Source organism: Acipenser ruthenus, chromosome 31 (assembly GCF_902713425.1).
Source record: "Acipenser ruthenus chromosome 31, fAciRut3.2 maternal haplotype, whole genome shotgun sequence".
Classification (NCBI taxonomy): Eukaryota; Metazoa; Chordata; class Actinopteri; order Acipenseriformes; family Acipenseridae; genus Acipenser; species Acipenser ruthenus.
Window position 1 is genome coordinate 11,781,926 of NC_081219.1, and position 18,652 is coordinate 11,800,577.

Sequence of the window (18,652 nt, forward strand, 5' to 3'; positions counted from 1 at the left end):
GAAATATATTTTCCATTAAGTATAAATTAACTTAATCACCTGGTATAAAAGATAAGCAGCACTAAACCCAATTCCCTTAAGCTTTATTAAAATTAGAAGTCTATTGCAAAGTGAGTTCCTATTTTCTCTGAGTTGCCTTCTAAGAGATAGTATCTGTAGTAAAGTTTTACAGTGACAGAAATGAATTTATTGAGGTCAGCAAGTTAGAGAGTGCATAATTTAGCATCCTGACAGACCTGACTCCCATTTCAATATAATAATTAGTATCTGGACCCTGGAAAACTGGAGGCTTTTCAGTACTGCACTGAGTATTATGGGGAATCATGTATTTCTCTGACTTGTTAACTACAGTGTAATCATCCACATGTTTTCCCAGTACAGTATGCCCTACATGAATGTGTCCATGTTGATTTTTATTAATTGCTTCTTCAAAGTATACTGTGTTTTAAGGATATGAAAAATTCTTAAGTTGAGTTTACTGAGAAGTACTGTATTCCTATCAAGCTGGCGCCTTAAAAGTATTTACATGGTCGTCGTGTGGTTTGTTGGTTTTAAAAGCCTTTAGTATAGATTAGTACAGTCAAGTAATGATATGGTAAAGACAGGGTGGGTCTATAAATGCACTGTGGTGACAGGATAACTTGGCTTCACCCAATTTAAAGTGAAATGCAAGTCTGGAAAACAGTAGCAGAATGCTAAAGTACTTGGGAGAAGGTTATGTTAATGAGTTTTAAAGCCTTGGTTAGTTATTACCCCTTTGAGGACCTAGGTGCTGAGTAGCCCGCAGCTAACTGCCACAGAAAAAATCTATATTTAAATAAGCCACAAGACAGTAGATAATGTTGGCCATTACATCTAATCTAATGGTGAATCTTGGAAAAGGCTTGGCATAGTTTGTTTCATTGGTGCAGTGAAAGATAAGGTTACTGCATTTTCTTTTTTTTTGAACAATTATTTTCATTCATTTTCCAATTTTCTCCCAATTTGGAATGTCCAGTTGTTATTCAGCCTGGCTCACCACTGCAACCCCCTCACTAACTCAGGAGAGACGAAGACGAGCACTCACGTCCTCTGAAACGAGTGCCATCAGCCGTCTGCTTTTTTACACTCTGCAAGCCCGCCGTGCAGCCATATCCAGAACTTACAGCGTCGGAGGACCACGCAGTTCTGAACTGCGTACAGGCCGGCCTGCAGACGCCCGGCCAGCCACAGGGGTCGCTGGTGTGCAGTGAGCCAAGGACTCCTCAGCCAACCGAACCCCTACCCAGCCTGGGCAGCGCTTGGCCAATTGTGCACCGCCCCCTGGGAACTCCTGTCCACGGTCAGCAGTGGCATAGCTTGGATTCTCAGCTATGTCTATTGAATTATATGGTTGGTAATTACTGCCCACTGTCTGTATTTTCCTCATACCAGAAGTCATATTATTGACCTGTAAATACTTTACTATACAGCTTAAAGGTTACAGCTCGATGTGACCTATACGTTAACTGGTGTTTTGAGTTGTTATCTATCCTAGACCTGTCTGCAGTGTAGAGTTAATGAGAACCTCTTCTTTCTTACCTGCAATACGATTGTGACTGTAATTCGAATCCCAGCAGCTAAGAGGAAATTTGAAATATGTTAAACTTGCAAAGGTAGCATCTTTACCTTCGTGAAGAAGATTAAGAATCATGCTTGAGGCGTCAGTAGTTCAGAGGATGTGGGTTGTGGAACAGAATTGTTAAACTTTCACAGATTACATGAATGGTTCTTCAGCATAGAGGTCTTGGGATAAAACTGTTGTTATTCTGGAGGCTGGAAAGGCCCCTGTGACAATGCAGATTATAGATAAGGGTCCCTGAACATAGTTATTAAAAGATTGTCAGGAGCTTCACTAAAAGGTTACCTCATACACTTGACATATGGCAAGCCAGATTATCATTTAGAGATATCTCAAATTGCATTTTAAATTATCTTGAAATATTTAGACATAACTGTAAAACATTTCGAGATGTCTCAAATTGAATTACATCTAAAATTCATTTTAAGATATCTGTAAATCAATTAAAGATATCTAAAAATGAAATAAAGATATCTCACATTGATTTATCTTTAAATAATATGGAAACCATGTAGATTTTGCTACACCAAACTGTCATTTAGAGATATCTTAAAATTAGGGTTTTAAAGATATCTCTGAATATTTGAAGATATCTCTAAATAACTTCCGTTTCATTTGGAGACATCGCTAAATAGACAGGAAGTCCATTCAAAACATCATCATTTTCACAGGAAGTCATTTAGAGGTCTTCAAATGACTTCCTGTTAATTTCGTGATATCTCTAAATGAACAGTAAGTCATTTAGAGATATCTTCAAATGATTTAGAGATATCTTTAAATAATATGGAAATCATGTGGATTTTGCTAGCGTGGTGCACCAAACTGTCATTTAGAGATATCTTAAAACGAGGGTTTTAAAGATCTCTCTAAACCATTTAGAGATATGTCAAAATAACTTCCTGTTCATTTGGAGACATCTCTAAACCATTTAGAGATATCTCAAAATAACTTCCTGTTCATTTTGAGATATCTCTAAATCATTTACAGATATCATTTTGAGATAACTCTAAATGTATTTTAGATATCTAGAAATGATTTAGAGATATCTATAAATTATCTAAATGATGATTTGGCTTGCCATATTACATGCCAAAGAATGTAATGTCTTATGGGGCTCAATTGGTCTTCCTTAAGAATTTAACTTCCTCAACAATTCCAAGCCTTTGTAAAACAATTATTAATACCAGAAAGTATCCTAACGTATATGGGAAGAATTCTGATCACAATTATCATTCCGACGTTTACAAAGTGTGAATAAACTCATGTCAGTTTATTGATTCAGCCAGGAGCCTTAGGCTACCTCCAGTAGGATCATATACTGTAATCAATCATACAGTGAGGTACTCTATGCAGTAGAATTCCTATTACGCCAATGTCCACTGACAGTTTTTCAACGCTTCAGAAGAAAATATAGGGATGAGGTCACCCTAAAGTTTTGCTCCCTGGTGTGTACACCATTTACAGCAAACTTCTAGTCTAGACAGTATTTGCTTTCTCACTGAAGCTGTGAAACTTGTGAATTACATTTTCATTTCATTTCAATTTTCTTTTTTTTTTTCTAAATCTGTGGATCTTGGTGTTTTCTATATTCCTAAATGGTCATGTGTTTTTACTTGGTTAAATATTATTGTTATTATTATTATTATTATTACTGTTGTTTTCATTGGTGACTTTACAACTATAATTGTTTTAGTATTGCTATACAAAACAACTACCAGTACTGTACATGATTATCGAAGAAAGCTTTTACTTAAGACACTGCAACAATGACTGAAAGTACAAACGGAGGAGGTTTATGGGCATCACAACTTCATCTTTCCCAACCCCCAAACCCATAACCTTTAGGGGGCAGCTCAGCTCTATAGTTTCTGTGCCAGTTTTTATTTTGTATGCAGTACAGTTTGTCTTCATCTCAAATATGAATTCCAGCAGCTTTACTTTGAAGATTCATTATTATTGACTGACTCCCCAAGCAACAGAGTTTCTTTTTGATAGAACCAACTGAATACAAACAGTATATCTAATTCCGATATCTGAACACAAACTCTGATGAATGCGTAGCCTTGATTTCGTTATTTGTATAATTCTTTAGCTTCAGTGCATGCAATGGCCCTTCAACTATTTTGCAAGAAGTATAAGTCATTGAGAAAGACTTCTAGTCGCAACGTTTGCCATTGAACTTAAGTTTCTTTTAGTATTTCTAAATTCAGCACTATGGAATGTTTAATAGTTCTGGATGGAGAAATAAGTATTGGTGATTCAGCACTTGGCGTAAAGTCTCCGGTTTAAATCCTGCCTGGGGACATGTGTGTCTTTTTGCATGGATAGCCCATGGTCGGTACCGTATGCTTTTGAGATTTGAATGTTGAGTACTGTAAGTAATAAGTAATGTTGAGTCCTGTAAAACTATTGCTTGTAGAAGACTGTAACCTCCCCTGTACCTGAAAAAGGTGAAAATGCTGTTGTATGGTATGGGTAGTTGGGTGTCAAAGATTGTAAGGCTCAGATAAACAAAAACAAGGACGTGTATTCAAAACACACCTTTCTTGAAAGCCTACCTGGCATGCTTAATGTATTAAAAACCAAAAAAGAGGACATTATAAAAATGGCAGTTATAACCAAGCATTTACATCATAGATGGCTCATTGACTATAGTAAACTAGTTGTAAAATAGAAATGGATGTTCGGGCAGAAGCGGATTCTGTTTAAAGCTATTCTAATGCCAATTATTAACAGACATTTACTTTAACCTTACATGACAAATTAGATGACCTGTGAGAGATTTTAAATGTATTGCAGATGTATTGCAAATTCCATTTGTTCTTCGCAAATGTGGGGCTATTATACAGGCAAGTGGCGTGACTTATAGAAAAAAGAAATGCAATTATAAAAGTAGAGATTATCATTTAGCAAGTTAGGGGATATATTACGACAACTAATAAACAATAAAGAGTCTGTGGCAGCCCCTGATTGTGTCTGAATTTAATGTTATGTCACATGCATATCGATTCAAACATAAATTAAGTAATATATCAAGCCAGGAGTGACACGTTTTTGTATTCATTCTGCAAAGCTATAACTTCAGTGAGCTATGACTCGGAGATAACAGTACCAGTGCTACCACTGAAGGAAGTAACATTAATAATTTGCTTGGCAAATGCACTAGAATCATCTGATGTCCTGAGGACACTTTCTAGTGGATATTCCTTTTTGCTGCATGGGAAACTAAAGGAGCTGGGCTGTAGCACTTTTCATGGCAGGGAGGTGGGTCACAATTTGGCGACTAGCCCATCCATGCTGTTCTGGCTTGCTGATAGATTATGGTAGTCACTCACACTTGCTTTCAACAGATTACTTATTACAATTATTTTACATAAGGGGAAAATGAAACTGGTGATTTAACTATTAGAAGCAGTAAACGAAGAAGACAGTGGATCAACTGCGATAAAGCACTCATTTTCAGAAATTCCCTTGTCCCCATTTTATTAGGAGTAGGCGAATTAAAAGTTTGCTTTCGAATTAGCCAGATCATAGGAGAATTTAGCCAGGCCAGGATTTTATGTTTGTTGGGATTAGACCAGGGCACCACAGTTAAAACCACTGCTCTCTCACAAACGTCATGGGATGTTTAAAGTAATTAAAAAAAAAAAAAAAAAAAAAAAAAGACAAAACATTTCGTTGATCGTCTTATCTGAAGGATAGCGTCTCTCATACATGATTGATGGCCTTCCATCCAGGCCCAACTCTTGTTAGCTTTAATTCTAATTTAGGATTTGCTGTCTGTTAGAGCAGACTACAAAACACAATCCAATGTGATTTGCTCAACATCTTCACCTGCTGGACACGTAAGCCATAGCAGCTCACTAAAATGAATGCAAAATACCATAGGATCATACCCAATGCATATTTACAAGTTCTAATAAGATTGGCATACCTGGAAGATGTACATAACATTTGCATTCCTATATGTACAGAATTGATTGTATTTTACATAGTTGCATGTTTTATCTTTGTCTGCCTTCACTGCAGTCAGTATCATACTGGTTTTTAGACATTGCACTTGCACATGATTGATTGATTTTTTTTTTTTTTGCTGTACAGCTTTATAGCTGTAAGAATGAAAGGGTCATTTCACTTCTCTTTTTCAGCAGTTGCACTGCAAATGTTAGCTCTAATGATAGCCTTAATCGACAAAAGGGAAATGAGAAATACAATACCGTGATGAATAAATATGTAGTATTCACCGGGAACATCACAATGATCTTGCAAAATCTTTGTTCTAGGGATTAATATTGACAAGTGAAATTAGAAATTGTATTATTGACATGGATAATTCCCACATTTGCAGCTAGCTGCCACATCAAGCAGAGAAGTCAATTGGTTTGATGGTCATTTTACATTTTATTATGGTTCTTCCCGGCAGCCTAAGATACATTGTTTCACTAATATTTGTTGATGAGGTTTTAGGCAAGTCAAAACTGTGTATCTCCGAACTGGACTGCAATCTTTTTGTCAGTGTGCTTTGTCATTTTATGTACCCATACAATAAATGCAATGTCAAGCTTATTTATTTGCTACTGCAAGAAATGTGTTTCTGCTACAAAGAGCAATGACAAAACATGTTGCTGTACGTTGATTTACAGGTTATAATTGACCTCTAAGAGCAGTAATGCAATGATCACTGCAGAAGGGTTATGCCAGCCAGTATAGGGTGGCAGCTCAAGGTTTACAGCTCGTTATGACACATTAACAAGCAGTAATACATGTAATAAATGAGTTCTATATGAATTATTAACTACTAGCCCTTGAGTTGTATCCTTAAGTAGCGCTTGAATTGAGGCACTTGCTAAAAATGCATAAGCTGCTAAGGTTTAATAGATGCAGACCTCAAACTATAATCACCCAGCTCCAAAGCCTCTTGCCTAGGGCTCATTTCCAAAATTATGAACTATTTGAAAATAATTATAACAGTGGACAAGCAGGCTCTAAAATCCCATGGGGGGACATCATTAATAGATACAAATACATCTTAGTTTTTATTGTAGCCTTTAACATTTTCTACAGGTTTGTCTTGCCAGCTAAATGTAACTTCAGGAGCAAAAGGGTTGTATTATTTTTTTTTTTAGGCAGACTGAATGTGATTTAAATATTTAATAACAAGAAAGATTTATACTGGGAGATAGACTTCTAACAAGGGATCTTGTTTGTGTTCTCATGAGACAGATATTTGTATTATTTTGTAAAGCTATTCAGACCTAAAATATGTCCAGTAAAATAGTGTCTTTGTAGATTGCATTAGGAAAAAAAGGCAGGAACATACCGTATTCCTTCGAATTTAAGACGCACTTTTTAAACCAATTTTTTCTTTTAAAAAATGGCCTGCGTCTTAAATTCGAGTACAGTATAGTGATGCATGTATTAAATTCGCCAACAAAAGATGTGACAGCCTGAGTACACAAACAGCAACGTGACTGACTGGCAGTTGAAGGGTTCCGTAGTAGTTATCCTGCGGAGCAGACGCTCTCCTCTTCGATGTAAACAAAGCAAGCTTTCGCTCAGCGGCCACCTGTGTAGCTGTGGCGGTGGTGCATTAGCCTCAAGCTGGCGCTGCTGTGTTCTTAGACAGGCGTAGGCTCCCCGGGCACGCCCCCTAGCCACCTCCCAATCACCTCTGCTTCGAGCAAGCCTTCCTGTTTACCGCAGCAGCGCAGCTGAACCAGCGACAGGGTCCTCTCTGTCACAAAGCGCCATTAGCTTCCTGAGGAATTCGTAGAGAAGCTTTTACAATTTCAGCGTTTCGTTATTAGGCTCTGTTCTAATCAGACCCCTTATTTTTCTACATGCCCAGCAATACCACAGTTCACAAAAAGGGAGAAAAACACGTGTGCATAATCACAACTGGAAATGAGAAGCAGCACAATCCTCTGTGTGACAGCAGATGGCTGCAAACTGCCTCCATAAGTCGTTTTCTTATATGAGGAAATGCATCTTTGCAAATGCATCTTTATTTGATGTGAAATTTTGGCTGTGTCTTAAATTCCAGAGCATCTTTAATTTGAAGGAATACAGTATGTGGGTTTATGTTCTAAGCTAAATCAAATGGTTTGTTTTCACCCATGATTGTTAAACTATAATGGGATCAATCAGTAATCAGTACAACTCAAGCCCAATTGTTTGCCCAGTTAATTTGTACTTATTTATTTAACTTACCATGATAATAACGTCTTCACTGTATGGGATCCTGACAAGATGACGGCAAACTACAGTGATACAAATATAAACACATTCAATTTTTGTTTCCATATTCCAATCATTAAGTGTTATGTGTTATAATGTGGTCTCTGTGTTTTATTGGGAATGTTTATGTACAGTGTTGGTTACATGCCTTTGTCACCATACATGGAAACGTATAGTTTCCAGGCGTTCCTTCACCCTATGAAGTTTTAATGTTAGAACCAATTCAATTGTCCAGCCAATTTGATTTCAGAAGATAATTTCGTCAGTATTACACGAAATCACAAATGCATACATGCTTTATAGAAGATGACTAAAACATGTCCCAGGTGAAAATAGACTAAAAATACAACACTAGTTGACTATTATCATCTCTTTCCTTTATGCGCTGTATTCATAGTAAGTGTTTGAGTTGATCATTTTAAGGATTGTGATATCAGAAAATGAGATGCTTTTTTTTTTTTTTTTTTAAATTTAGTCGTCGCCAATTATTTTACCCCGATTTTCACCCCAATTTAGCATGCCCAATTATTATCTGTATCCCCGGCTCACCGCTCACAAACCCCGCGCCGACTCGGGAAACGGAGGCTGGAACACGCGTCCTCCGAAACGTGCTCCTGCCAAGCCGTCATTTTTCGCACTGCAGATCCACAGCAATGCCACCAGACCTATAGTGCCAGAGGACAACACAGATCTGGCGGCTCCGCTGCAGAGCCACAGGCGCCCTGTCGGCCACAGGGGTCGCTGATGCGCGGTGAGCCGTGGATTCCCCTGCCGACCTAAGCCCTCCCTACCCGGGCAGCGCTCAGCCAATTGTGCGCCGCCCCCTCGGAACTCCCGGTCACGGTCAGCTGCGACATAGCCTGGATTCGAACCTGCGATCTCCAGGCTATAGGGCACATCCTGCACTCCGCGCGGAGCGCCTTTACTGGATGCGCCACTCGGGAGCCCCCGAAAATGAGATGCTTGATTTGGACTTGCTTTTTTTTTTAACACAGATGCTTCCTTTTATGCAAAATTTAATCAGCTTAATTCTATACCCTGAGAAACTGTAAGACGGCGACACTTAAGGTGAAGAATCCCGAGAGGTTCCCAAGAAAGACATCTGCTAGCCAGTTCAATCTATTAGTGAATCGAAACAGTTGTGATGCGCTGGCCTACCTGCATGGATGTCTTTGGAGCAGATTGTTATTAATATGATATTGTGTTAACTGGGCCAACCTTTCCAGCCCCCTTCCCAGCTTCTGACTGGATTAGTATCTCTTCAAGACAGTTTGATCCAAGTTACAACTGCTGATGTGAAAGTCTGCATAATTTTTAATTTGGCTTCATTGTTAAAGAACAATCTGTTGTATGCCTGTTGTGCAGTGCAGTGATAACTATTCACACAGTAAACAGACAGGGATATAGTTTAAGCATGCGGGTAAAGAATACTTAACTTTACATTGCTGTAGCCTCTCGAACAGTCACCCATAACAGAGAATCGTTTTATATTAGACATTATCGCTATACATAGGATAGTCACAATGACATTTTTGCATTAAACCTTTTTATTTTATTTTGAGAACTACTCATCCAATTGTGATTTGGCATGACCATTCCTCAGAAAATGTCCTTTGCAAAATTGTAAAATGTCTGTTGAAGGCTAGGAAACCATTTGTTTAGTTTTGAATGATCCATGTCGAATAGTGTTTACATGCTGTGGATGTAGGTCATGCTGAATAGTACCTACCGATAACAGGTTACATTTGGCCGGGATTGCATCAGAAATGCAAGAAGACATATCGGATGCTGGGTCCTCGGACAAGTCAGAGCAGGACAGTGGAGTGAAGGAGAACAATCTGCCCTCCCTCTGTTTGAAGCAAGTGTTCCCAAAGTATGCCAAGCAGTTCAACTACCTGCGCGTCATTGATCGGATTGCAGAGCTGTTCGTGAGGTTCCTTGGAGTGAAAGGGACAATGAGGCTTGGCCCTACTGGATTTCGCACTTTCATAAGGTAACATCACTATCAGTGTTTCAGACTGGGAAGTTAATTTGTTTGGATACTGTACTGTCAAAGTGAAGCAGGGGCAATAAGTGTGGGGCTGGATGTTGTAGACACATGTCAGTCTTTTATTAGTTAACATAGTGTATGAGAAAAGTATTGTGGTCAAATGCTGTTCTGCTTTGAAAGTAATTTTCAATCCATCCTATTTGTTTCCATCAGCAACTTCGCAAAATCCAAATGATTTGTATTAGAACTCTTGTCAGCCCCCCTGAGAATCACAGTTTGCTGGCAGAAATCTGTCTCTGCAAATTTATTTATTTATTTATTTATTTTGATGGTGGAAGTGGCCCACCCACACACGATAGAGAGAAGTCAAAACTTGGACTGCAGAAAAAGAATGGAAAAGCAATCAAATGGTTACCATTATAAGTATCTGAGGGACATTTTTTTGATGTCAGTCATAATTCATTTGGACATACAGCTGTGTTCATATTATTTCACTGTAGACAGTGGAGCCGACAACAGTATCAATTTAATACGGGAACAAGACTTTTACAGCCTGGTTTTGTGGTGCAGATATGGGACTGGTGAGTGTTCCATCCTACGGTATCCCTTACAGTACGGCAGATACTTTAGTGGCAGCTTTAAGTGTTCAAACTGTAAGAATGTTCCTAATTCATCCTTCACTCTTTGAAGCTGTGCGTTTGTACCTTTCAGGAACTGTAAGCTTTGTAACAGCAACCTGTCCATGGCATCTGTGGATATTCTGTATATTGACATCACAAGGAGATGGAACGGCATGGGAGCAGAGCAACGGGAATCTGGTAAAACGCTTTGACATCTAGGAGTTTATATGTTTTTATTAACGAATCAGTCCATGTCAGAGTAAAAATGTAAATACTGCAGCAGAAGGTCATTTTGACGTCACTGATTTTATTGGTACAGTTGCTTTCTTATCCTTCACAAGGTTCCTGCGTAAGAAACGAGTGGAACAAGAGACTGAAATTGCTTTCTTTACATCCTAATGGAGAAAATCAATCAAAAGTGGTTGTATCTGAGGGTTGCCTAAACTTGTACCAGCTCTCTAGTTGTAACCAGCTGAGCTTAATTCCAGCAGAGGTGTTGAGGCAGAATATACTTTCAGTTGTTATTATTATTATTATTATTATTATTATTATTATTATTTATTTCTTAGCAGACGCCCTTATCCAGGGCGACTTACAATTGTTACAAGATAGCACATTATTTTTACAGCAATCTAGGTAAAGTACCAGTGTCCCCCACTGGGGATTGAACCCATGACCCTCCGGTCAAGAATCCAGAGCCCTAACCACTACTCCACACTGCTGCCCCAGTTAGTACTTTTTCTTTAGGTTTATAACATTTTGCATACACACAGACAGGAAGAAAATTCACCACTCTTGTCAGGTGCTCCACTCTGTTGTACTGGTTGCAAATGTTTTGTGCATATTAATGTTGTTGAGCTTGAAGAGAAGAACAGCCCAGCATCTTGAGCCAATGCAGATATGTGCCTGTGACGGGGTACTGCCCCGTCTTTATGATCATGGTTGGGACTGGCAGGGAGGGGGTTAAAATTCCTCCCTGCCAGGAAAACATGTGAGAATGTGGCTGGAGCCCCAATTGAATAATTGGCAATTACTGGTTGATTGGGCTCCAGCCACAGGGGATAAAAGCCAGGGGAGAGGCCCTGGCTGGGAGAGAGGAGGAGAGAGAAAGAGTGTTCTGGAAGGAGAAGGAGCTAGTGTTTTGTGTGTGCTGTTTTTCTGTGTTTTTCTGTTCCAGTGAAGGCAACGCCCAGCCTGGAACCTTTATTTGTAAGTTTTTGGTTTTGTGTTTGTATTTTGTGCTTAAAACCTTTTTGTTTGGCCCTCGCGCCTATTTATTTTGTATTTTTGTTTATTAAAAACTTTATTTTTGAATTTAAAACTGTCTCTGAGTCTCAAACCTCGGTCCATCCTGTCACATTTGGTGTCAGAAACGGGAGAGCGCCACCTGGAGGCTCAGAGCAGTAATTTTTTTTTTCTTTCTTGAATTTTGGGAGTTTTTTTTTTTTTTTTTTGGAAACTTGATTTAAATGGGGAAGAAGAGCAGACAGCGGCAAAGGCAGGAGAAGCAGCAGCCGAAGAAATGTAGGCTGCTGCAACAACAGCCACCCCAGCTGGAGGACCCAGCCAGTCTTTTCCCCTGGTGCTCTTGGTGCGGGAAGGAGGATCATCAGTGGAGGTCCTGTCCAGATGGGCTACCAGCTGACTGGTGTGGGTACTGTGAGGTGGATGGCCACAACTGGGCAGGATGCCCCCACAATCGGGACCAGGTGCAGCTGCAAACCCCGTCCTCGGCAGCCACCCCACCACTTCCTACATCACCGCCTTCACCACCATCCCAGGAAATATGGGACTGGTTGATGCACCCTGAGGCAGACCTCTCCCACGACCTCCCCATAGTTATCAACACGCTGTGGCGTCGAGATGGGGGGAGGTGGGAAAAGTGGGAGGAACAGCATCACCCGGCGTCCTTCGCAGAGCTGGCCCTGATGGTCGTTAATTACCTGGCGATAGATATGGGAGATGCCCCAATTATTCCAATAAAGAAGGTGGAGCTGTTGTCCCGAGAGCCAGAGAGGGGTGAGCTGTCGTCCCGAGAGCCAGAGAGGGGTGAGCAGTCGTCCCGAGAGCCAGAAGGGGAGGAGCCGCTGTCCCGAGAGCCAGAAGGGGAGGAGCCGCTGTCCCGAGAGCCAGAAGGGGAGGAGCCTTTGTCCCGAGAGCCAGAAGGGGAGGAGCCGCTGTCCCGAGAGCCAGAAGGGGAGGAGCCGCTGTCCCGAGAGCCAGAGAGGGGTGAGCTGTTGTCCCGAGAGCCAGAAGGGGAGGAGCCGCTGTCCCGAGAGCCAGAAGGGGAGGAGCCGCTGTCCCGAGAGCCAGAAGGGGAGGAGCCGCTGTCCCGAGAGCCAGAAGGGGAGGAGCCGCTGTCGTCCCGAGAGCCAGAAGGGGAGGAGCCGCCGTCCCGAGAGCCAGAAGGGGAGGAGCCGCCGTCCCGAGAGCCAGAAGGGGAGGAGCCGCCGTCCCGAGAGCCAGAAGGGGAGGAGCCGCCGTCCCGAGAGCCAGAAGGGGAGGAGCCGCCGTCCCGAGAGCCAGAAGGGGATGAGCCGTCGTCCCGAGAGCCAGAAGGGGATGAGCCGTCGTCCCGAGAGCCAGAATGGGAGGAGCCGCCGTCCCGAGAGCCAGAATGGGAGTCGCTGCCGTCCCGAGAGCCAGAATGGGAGTCGCTCCCGTCGCCCAGAGAGGGGGAGCCCGAACGTCCACAGCCCGAGAGGGAGGAGCCCGAACGTCCACAGCCCGAGAGGGAGGAGCCCGAACGTCCACAGCCCGAGAGGGAGGAGCCCGAACGTCCACAGCCCGAGAGGGAGGAGCCCGAACGTCCACAGCCCGAGGGGGAGGAGCCCGAGCGGGAGGAGTCGGTGCGTCCACGGCCCGAGCGGGAGGAGTCGGTGCGTCCACGGCCCGAGCGGGAGGAGTCGGTGCGTCCACGGCCCGAGCGGGAGGAGTCGGTGCGTCCACGGCCCGAGCGGGAGGAGTCGGTGCGTCCACGGCCCGAGCGGGAGGAGTCGGTGCGTCCACGGCCTGAGAAGGGGAAGCCCACAGGCCCAGGGCTGAAGGGACCTGCAGGGGAAGAACAGTCGGAGCTGTCTCTCCCTCCACCGCCAGCAGATGGGGAACAGTCGGAGCTGCTGTTCCCGCCTCCGCCAGCAGAGGGAGACGAGTTGCTGTTGTTCCCGCCTCCGCCAGCAGAGGGAGACGAGTTGTTGTTGTTCCCGCCTCCGCCAGCAGAGGGAGACGAGCTGCCGTTCCCGCCTCCGCCAGCAGAGGGAGACGAGCTGCCGTTCCCGCCTCCGCCAGCAGAGGGAGACGAGTTGCCGTTCCCGCCTCCGCCAGCAGAGGGAGACGAGCTGCCGTTCCCGCCTCCGCCAGCAGAGGGAGACGAGCTGCCGTTCCCGCCTCCGCCAGCAGAGGGAGACGAGCTGCCGTTCCCGCCTCCGCCAGCAGAGGGAGACGAGCTGCTGTTCCCGCCTCCGCCAGCAGAGGGAGACGAGCTGCTGTTCCCGCCTCCGCCAGCAGATGGAGACGAGTTGCTGTTGTTCCCGCCTCCGCCAGCAGAGGGAGACGAGTTGCTGTTGTTCCCGTCTCCGCCACCAGAGGGAGCCGGGCCGCCGTTCCCGTCTCCGCCACCAGAGGAAGCCGGGCCGCCGTTCCCGTCTCCGCCATCAGAGGGAGCCGGGCCGCCGTTCCCGTCTCCGCCATCAGAGGGAGCCGGGCCGCCGTTCCCGTCTCCGCCATCAGAGGGAGCCGGGCCGCGTTTCCCGTCTCCGCCATCAGAGGGTCCGCTGCTGCTGCTGCCGTCGCCTCCCGAGGGTCCGCTGCTGCTGCTGCCGTCGCCTCCCGAGGGTCCGCTGCTGCTGCCGTCGCCTCCCGAGGGTCCGCTGCTGCTGCCGTCGCCTCCCGAGGGTCCGCTGCTGCTGCCGTCTCTTGGGGTCTTCAGGGATCCTGCTTCGCCTGGGGTTGCTAGGGATCCTGCTTCGCCTGGGGTCGCTACACTGTGGCCGGAGCCCCATGGAGGGGAGTTGCTGGCCATGAAGAGGGGGAGGGAGGTCAGGAGACCAGCTCCCCCAGCAGCACTTTTGCAGCAAGATGGTGTGTGGCCGGAGCCCCGGAAGAGGGAGCTGCTGGCCACGAAGAATTGGGTGGTGCCGGACGTCCCACCATGGCCACCCCCATGGACACTGTGCTTCCCCCTCTTCCGGGACTGAGACTGAGGGGGGAGGTGGCCATTTAGGCCATGTTGTGCTTGGCACAAGGGGGGGGATATGTGACGGGGTACTGCCCCGTCTTTATGATCATGGTTGGGACTGGCAGGGAGGGGGTTAAAATTCCTCCCTGCCAGGAAAACATGTGAGAATGTGGCTGGAGCCCCAATTGAATAATTGGCAATTACTGGTTGATTGGGCTCCAGCCACAGGGGATAAAAGCCAGGGGAGAGGCCCTGGCTGGGAGAGAGGAGGAGAGAGAAAGAGTGTTCTGGAAGGAGAAGGAGCTAGTGTTTTGTGTGTGCTGTTTTTCTGTGTTTTTCTGTTCCAGTGAAGGCAACGCCCAGCCTGGAACCTTTATTTGTAAGTTTTTGGTTTTGTGTTTGTATTTTGTGCTTAAAACCTTTTTGTTTGGCCCTCGCGCCTATTTATTTTGTATTTTTGTTTATTAAAAACTTTATTTTTGAATTTAAAACTGTCTCTGAGTCTCAAACCTCGGTCCATCCTGTCACAGTGCCTTATAAATAAATACACTGCCCAGTAAACCTTAAACCATGGCAGTGCAAAGTGCAGGCTCTGAAATCGGAAAACTGATCATTTGGACACGATTTCTTGGCTGCTCCATTGTTAAACTAAAAAAATAATCATGCTAACCTTTTAATTATCTTTTGGTTCAGGCAGACAAATGTAATGGGATTAAATGAAAATCAGTGTGTTGAGGAAGATTTTTTTTTTTTTTTTTTTTTTTTTTTTTTAAGTATTTAAAATACAGGTTTATAATTAGGAGTATAATCTTCTTGAAATAAATGTGATGCCTGGTATTTAGAAAACTTGATGTAAATTGTACCCTAAACACATTTGAAAGAAATCCTGTTTCCATTCCGTCATATGCTATGTGAGTTACTTGCTACCTATAGAGTGTGGTTTATTGAGATCCTACTCATCATTGCGAAACCTGAAGTGCGAGTCCTATTATTATAACCTCTGTATTGCTCTGCTTTTATTTTTCTGTTTTTTCTTCCCCTTCCTTTCTGTAGTGCTTCATTGAATTCCTAGCACTTCATTCCAGACAGTAAAGTGCTCTAGGTAACATCCCTCGCTAAAACCACTGATTTGAATCTGGTATATTCTGTACCTCCAGGGTTTCCGACAAAGAGAAATGCAATTAAAATATGTCGGCTCTTCAGACATCTTTGTATAAGCTTCCCCCGAGACAAATTTGCTCATCGGAGAAGTGACCCAAAAAATAAAGACGGGCAAAGTATTTCATTCTTTTTAACATGAAACATCCTGACTAGTGGGGAAAGCTCATGCTGATGTTAGCGTTCCACCAGTGTGAAGCGGAATGAGATCAGATCGTCTCTAGCTTCTATCCTCAGATGTCTTGCTAGCACGGAAGCTTAATTAGAATGTGGCACCTTTTGGAAGGGTTTTCCATTTAGTTCAGGATGGAGGTTTTGGCTTAATAGAGTAGAAAAGCCTGGTGTTGTGCTTTGGTACTGTTCACAGCATGTGGCAGAAAATGAATGATGTTAGTCTCTTATGTTATTGATCCTTCCCTCCTGGCGCTACATTCACACACACAAAAAAACATAATAAAGAAGACATTCCCTATAGTAATATGTTTCTTAAGATTTGACGCTACAGAATGAAAAATGAAACACATCCTTTATTTTAAAAGCATTTATGTGCCCTTCCACACATCCTGTGCAAATATGTATATTTATTAGAACACCCCATTGCTCCTGTTGTTTTGATTTGTTGTGCATATGAAATAACCCACTGTAACTGAAAATCTTGGAAAAATGTCAAAGTAGACAAATTAGTGATTGTCAAATTTTAATTGATGACTTTAATAGGCCACACGTGCAAGTAATTTCAAATAGTAAGAGAAAAGGAACACACAGCCACAAATGGTAAAGTGCATGTCACACTTTAGAAGTTTTTTTACACATGATTGCCTGTTGTTTCTGTATCACTGATTACACATCGAAAATTTAAATTCTCACACCCAGAAGTTTTCATGCAGGTAGGTATATAAAGGATAAAAATGATAAATCTTGAAGTGTTCCAATAAATTTGCACACTACTGTATTGGTTTGTGACCTTGACACCAGTTTCAGTTTAGTCAGTTTTCCTTTCTAGCTGTGAGCTCTCACAAGCTTTAAACGTTAAGGTCAAGGGACAGTAGAAATATATTCTATACTATGTGTCTTGCAGTTCACAAGAATCATCCAGTAAAATGTTGTATAGTAGATAATGTTATTAGTATTCCATCTTTATTTGATTGATTGATTTACAGTAGATGTAGCAGGTGCTTAGTAGAGACAGATGAAGATGACAGGCACAAATATTTAGTAATTAGGTGGCAATTACATGTATAAATATAATAAATTAAATTACAAGTTCTGTAGCAATTTCATGCTTTTTGTATTCTAGTTTTCTGTTGTACACTGGTAGTCATTGCTGTAGTTTCCTTAATTGTTTATTTATTTCTGTTATACTTTGCTTTAAGAAAAGAAATGTAAAGCATGGATAAGGGTTGATAGGATGCCAGCTTTCTTTTCCTGTTACTCTTTGGCAATGACAAATCTTTCGACATAAGATGATTAAAAGAGACATCACTTAGGCTTTTGGAGTGGCTGCTGCAGCTGGGAGCTAGAGAATGTCAACACCTAGCAATCATTTCAGATTCGTTAAAACAAATTTAATTGAGGGAAATTAATCACAAAAGCTGGATCCATGTGAATCTGAACCAATGTTGGGCTCCAATTAAAGAACTTGCTAATTTTTATCATTTTGAGGCTGTTAAATGCGTACGTTACTCGATGTCATCCTTCCTAGAGAGACATAGAAAAAAACCATGCCCAAAAGATTCTGTTAAGGTTTTGGAAAAGTATATTGATGAGCATACCTGCACAGGTTCCTATTTGTGGTCTTCCGGTAAACCCCAAGCGGTTCCTGATAAATTCCCATTATTAGGCTATCACAGCTTCCTATTCCTACACTCCTAAACCATTACTCTGCTACATAAGTGCCAAGTCTGGGCCAGTACTGCATTTATTTCTTTTAACTCGTCAACATGTCATTTTAAGATGTTTGGATTAGGCTTTACTTACCGACATTTACTTGGCCAGCATTATAATCAGTTTCAGTGGATGCTTGATTGGGAATACATACTGTAACCAAACAAAAAAAAAATCTATGCTGGCTGGAGTATTCAAATTGCAATGAGATGCATACTATTATGCAGCAGGGTAGAAGATGAGCAGGTACAGGCCAGTTGTCTATATCCCAAGGGGGGCATCTTTTGAAGACCAGTCCACTCCTTTTTGGTTTGAATCATCCATCGTCATAAGAAACTTTAGTGTTTGCACTTACTTGCCTTGCAACAACACTGTATGTCATTTAACTTGCTCCTGATTAGCTCCAGCTCATGAATAAACATCAGCGATAAAAGTACATGGGGAAATAACTTTACAATTCTTTGAATTCCATATAGAGCCTTGTTTATTGAGCTCCTGCTCCAGTGCAATCTTTGCACCAATTTTAGTTTTTATATAAAAGAAAGAAACAAACTGGTAATATTTCAGAAGTAGTTAGAACAGCGTTATGTGCCAAGTTGACACAATAAAATCTATATTTTTAGTTTGGAGACAATATCAGGTTTTGTTTTATTAAAACTTCGTATTGGAGCAAAAGCTCAGATGAGTCACTCAGTAGAGCAGCATTGATCTCATTTCATCCAGCCATGACTAACAGCACGATTCTGTACAGCTACAGCTGCCTTCCCTAGATAAATCCACAGGTCCACAGGTTTCTCTCCAATTCTGCTGGAGAAGGTTCTCCGTTTATGTTAATATGCGATTTTAGTTATTATTAAAACTCACACTGAAAATGATGTATTTCTGATTTAGTTTTTTAATTTCTTGACCATTTTTTTTTCAACTTTAAGTGAAACAAAATTAACATCATATCTGTATTTTGGAGGGGCATATTTATCTATTCACCA

The 18,652-nt window shown here is 42.5% G+C and overlaps 1 protein-coding gene across 1 annotated transcript in view; it reads left to right on the plus strand.

Annotated features, from left to right (window-relative positions):
- LOC117396864 (tubulin polyglutamylase TTLL11-like) overlaps nucleotides 1-18,652 on the plus strand; it is a 47,029-nt gene that overhangs the window by 18,391 nt on the left and 9,986 nt on the right. The window contains exons 7-8 of the mRNA XM_059005465.1: nucleotides 9,576-9,830; nucleotides 10,539-10,645. Coding sequence (XP_058861448.1) covers nucleotides 9,576-9,830; nucleotides 10,539-10,645 — 362 coding nt within the window. The remainder of the gene's footprint in view (nucleotides 1-9,575; nucleotides 9,831-10,538; nucleotides 10,646-18,652) is intronic.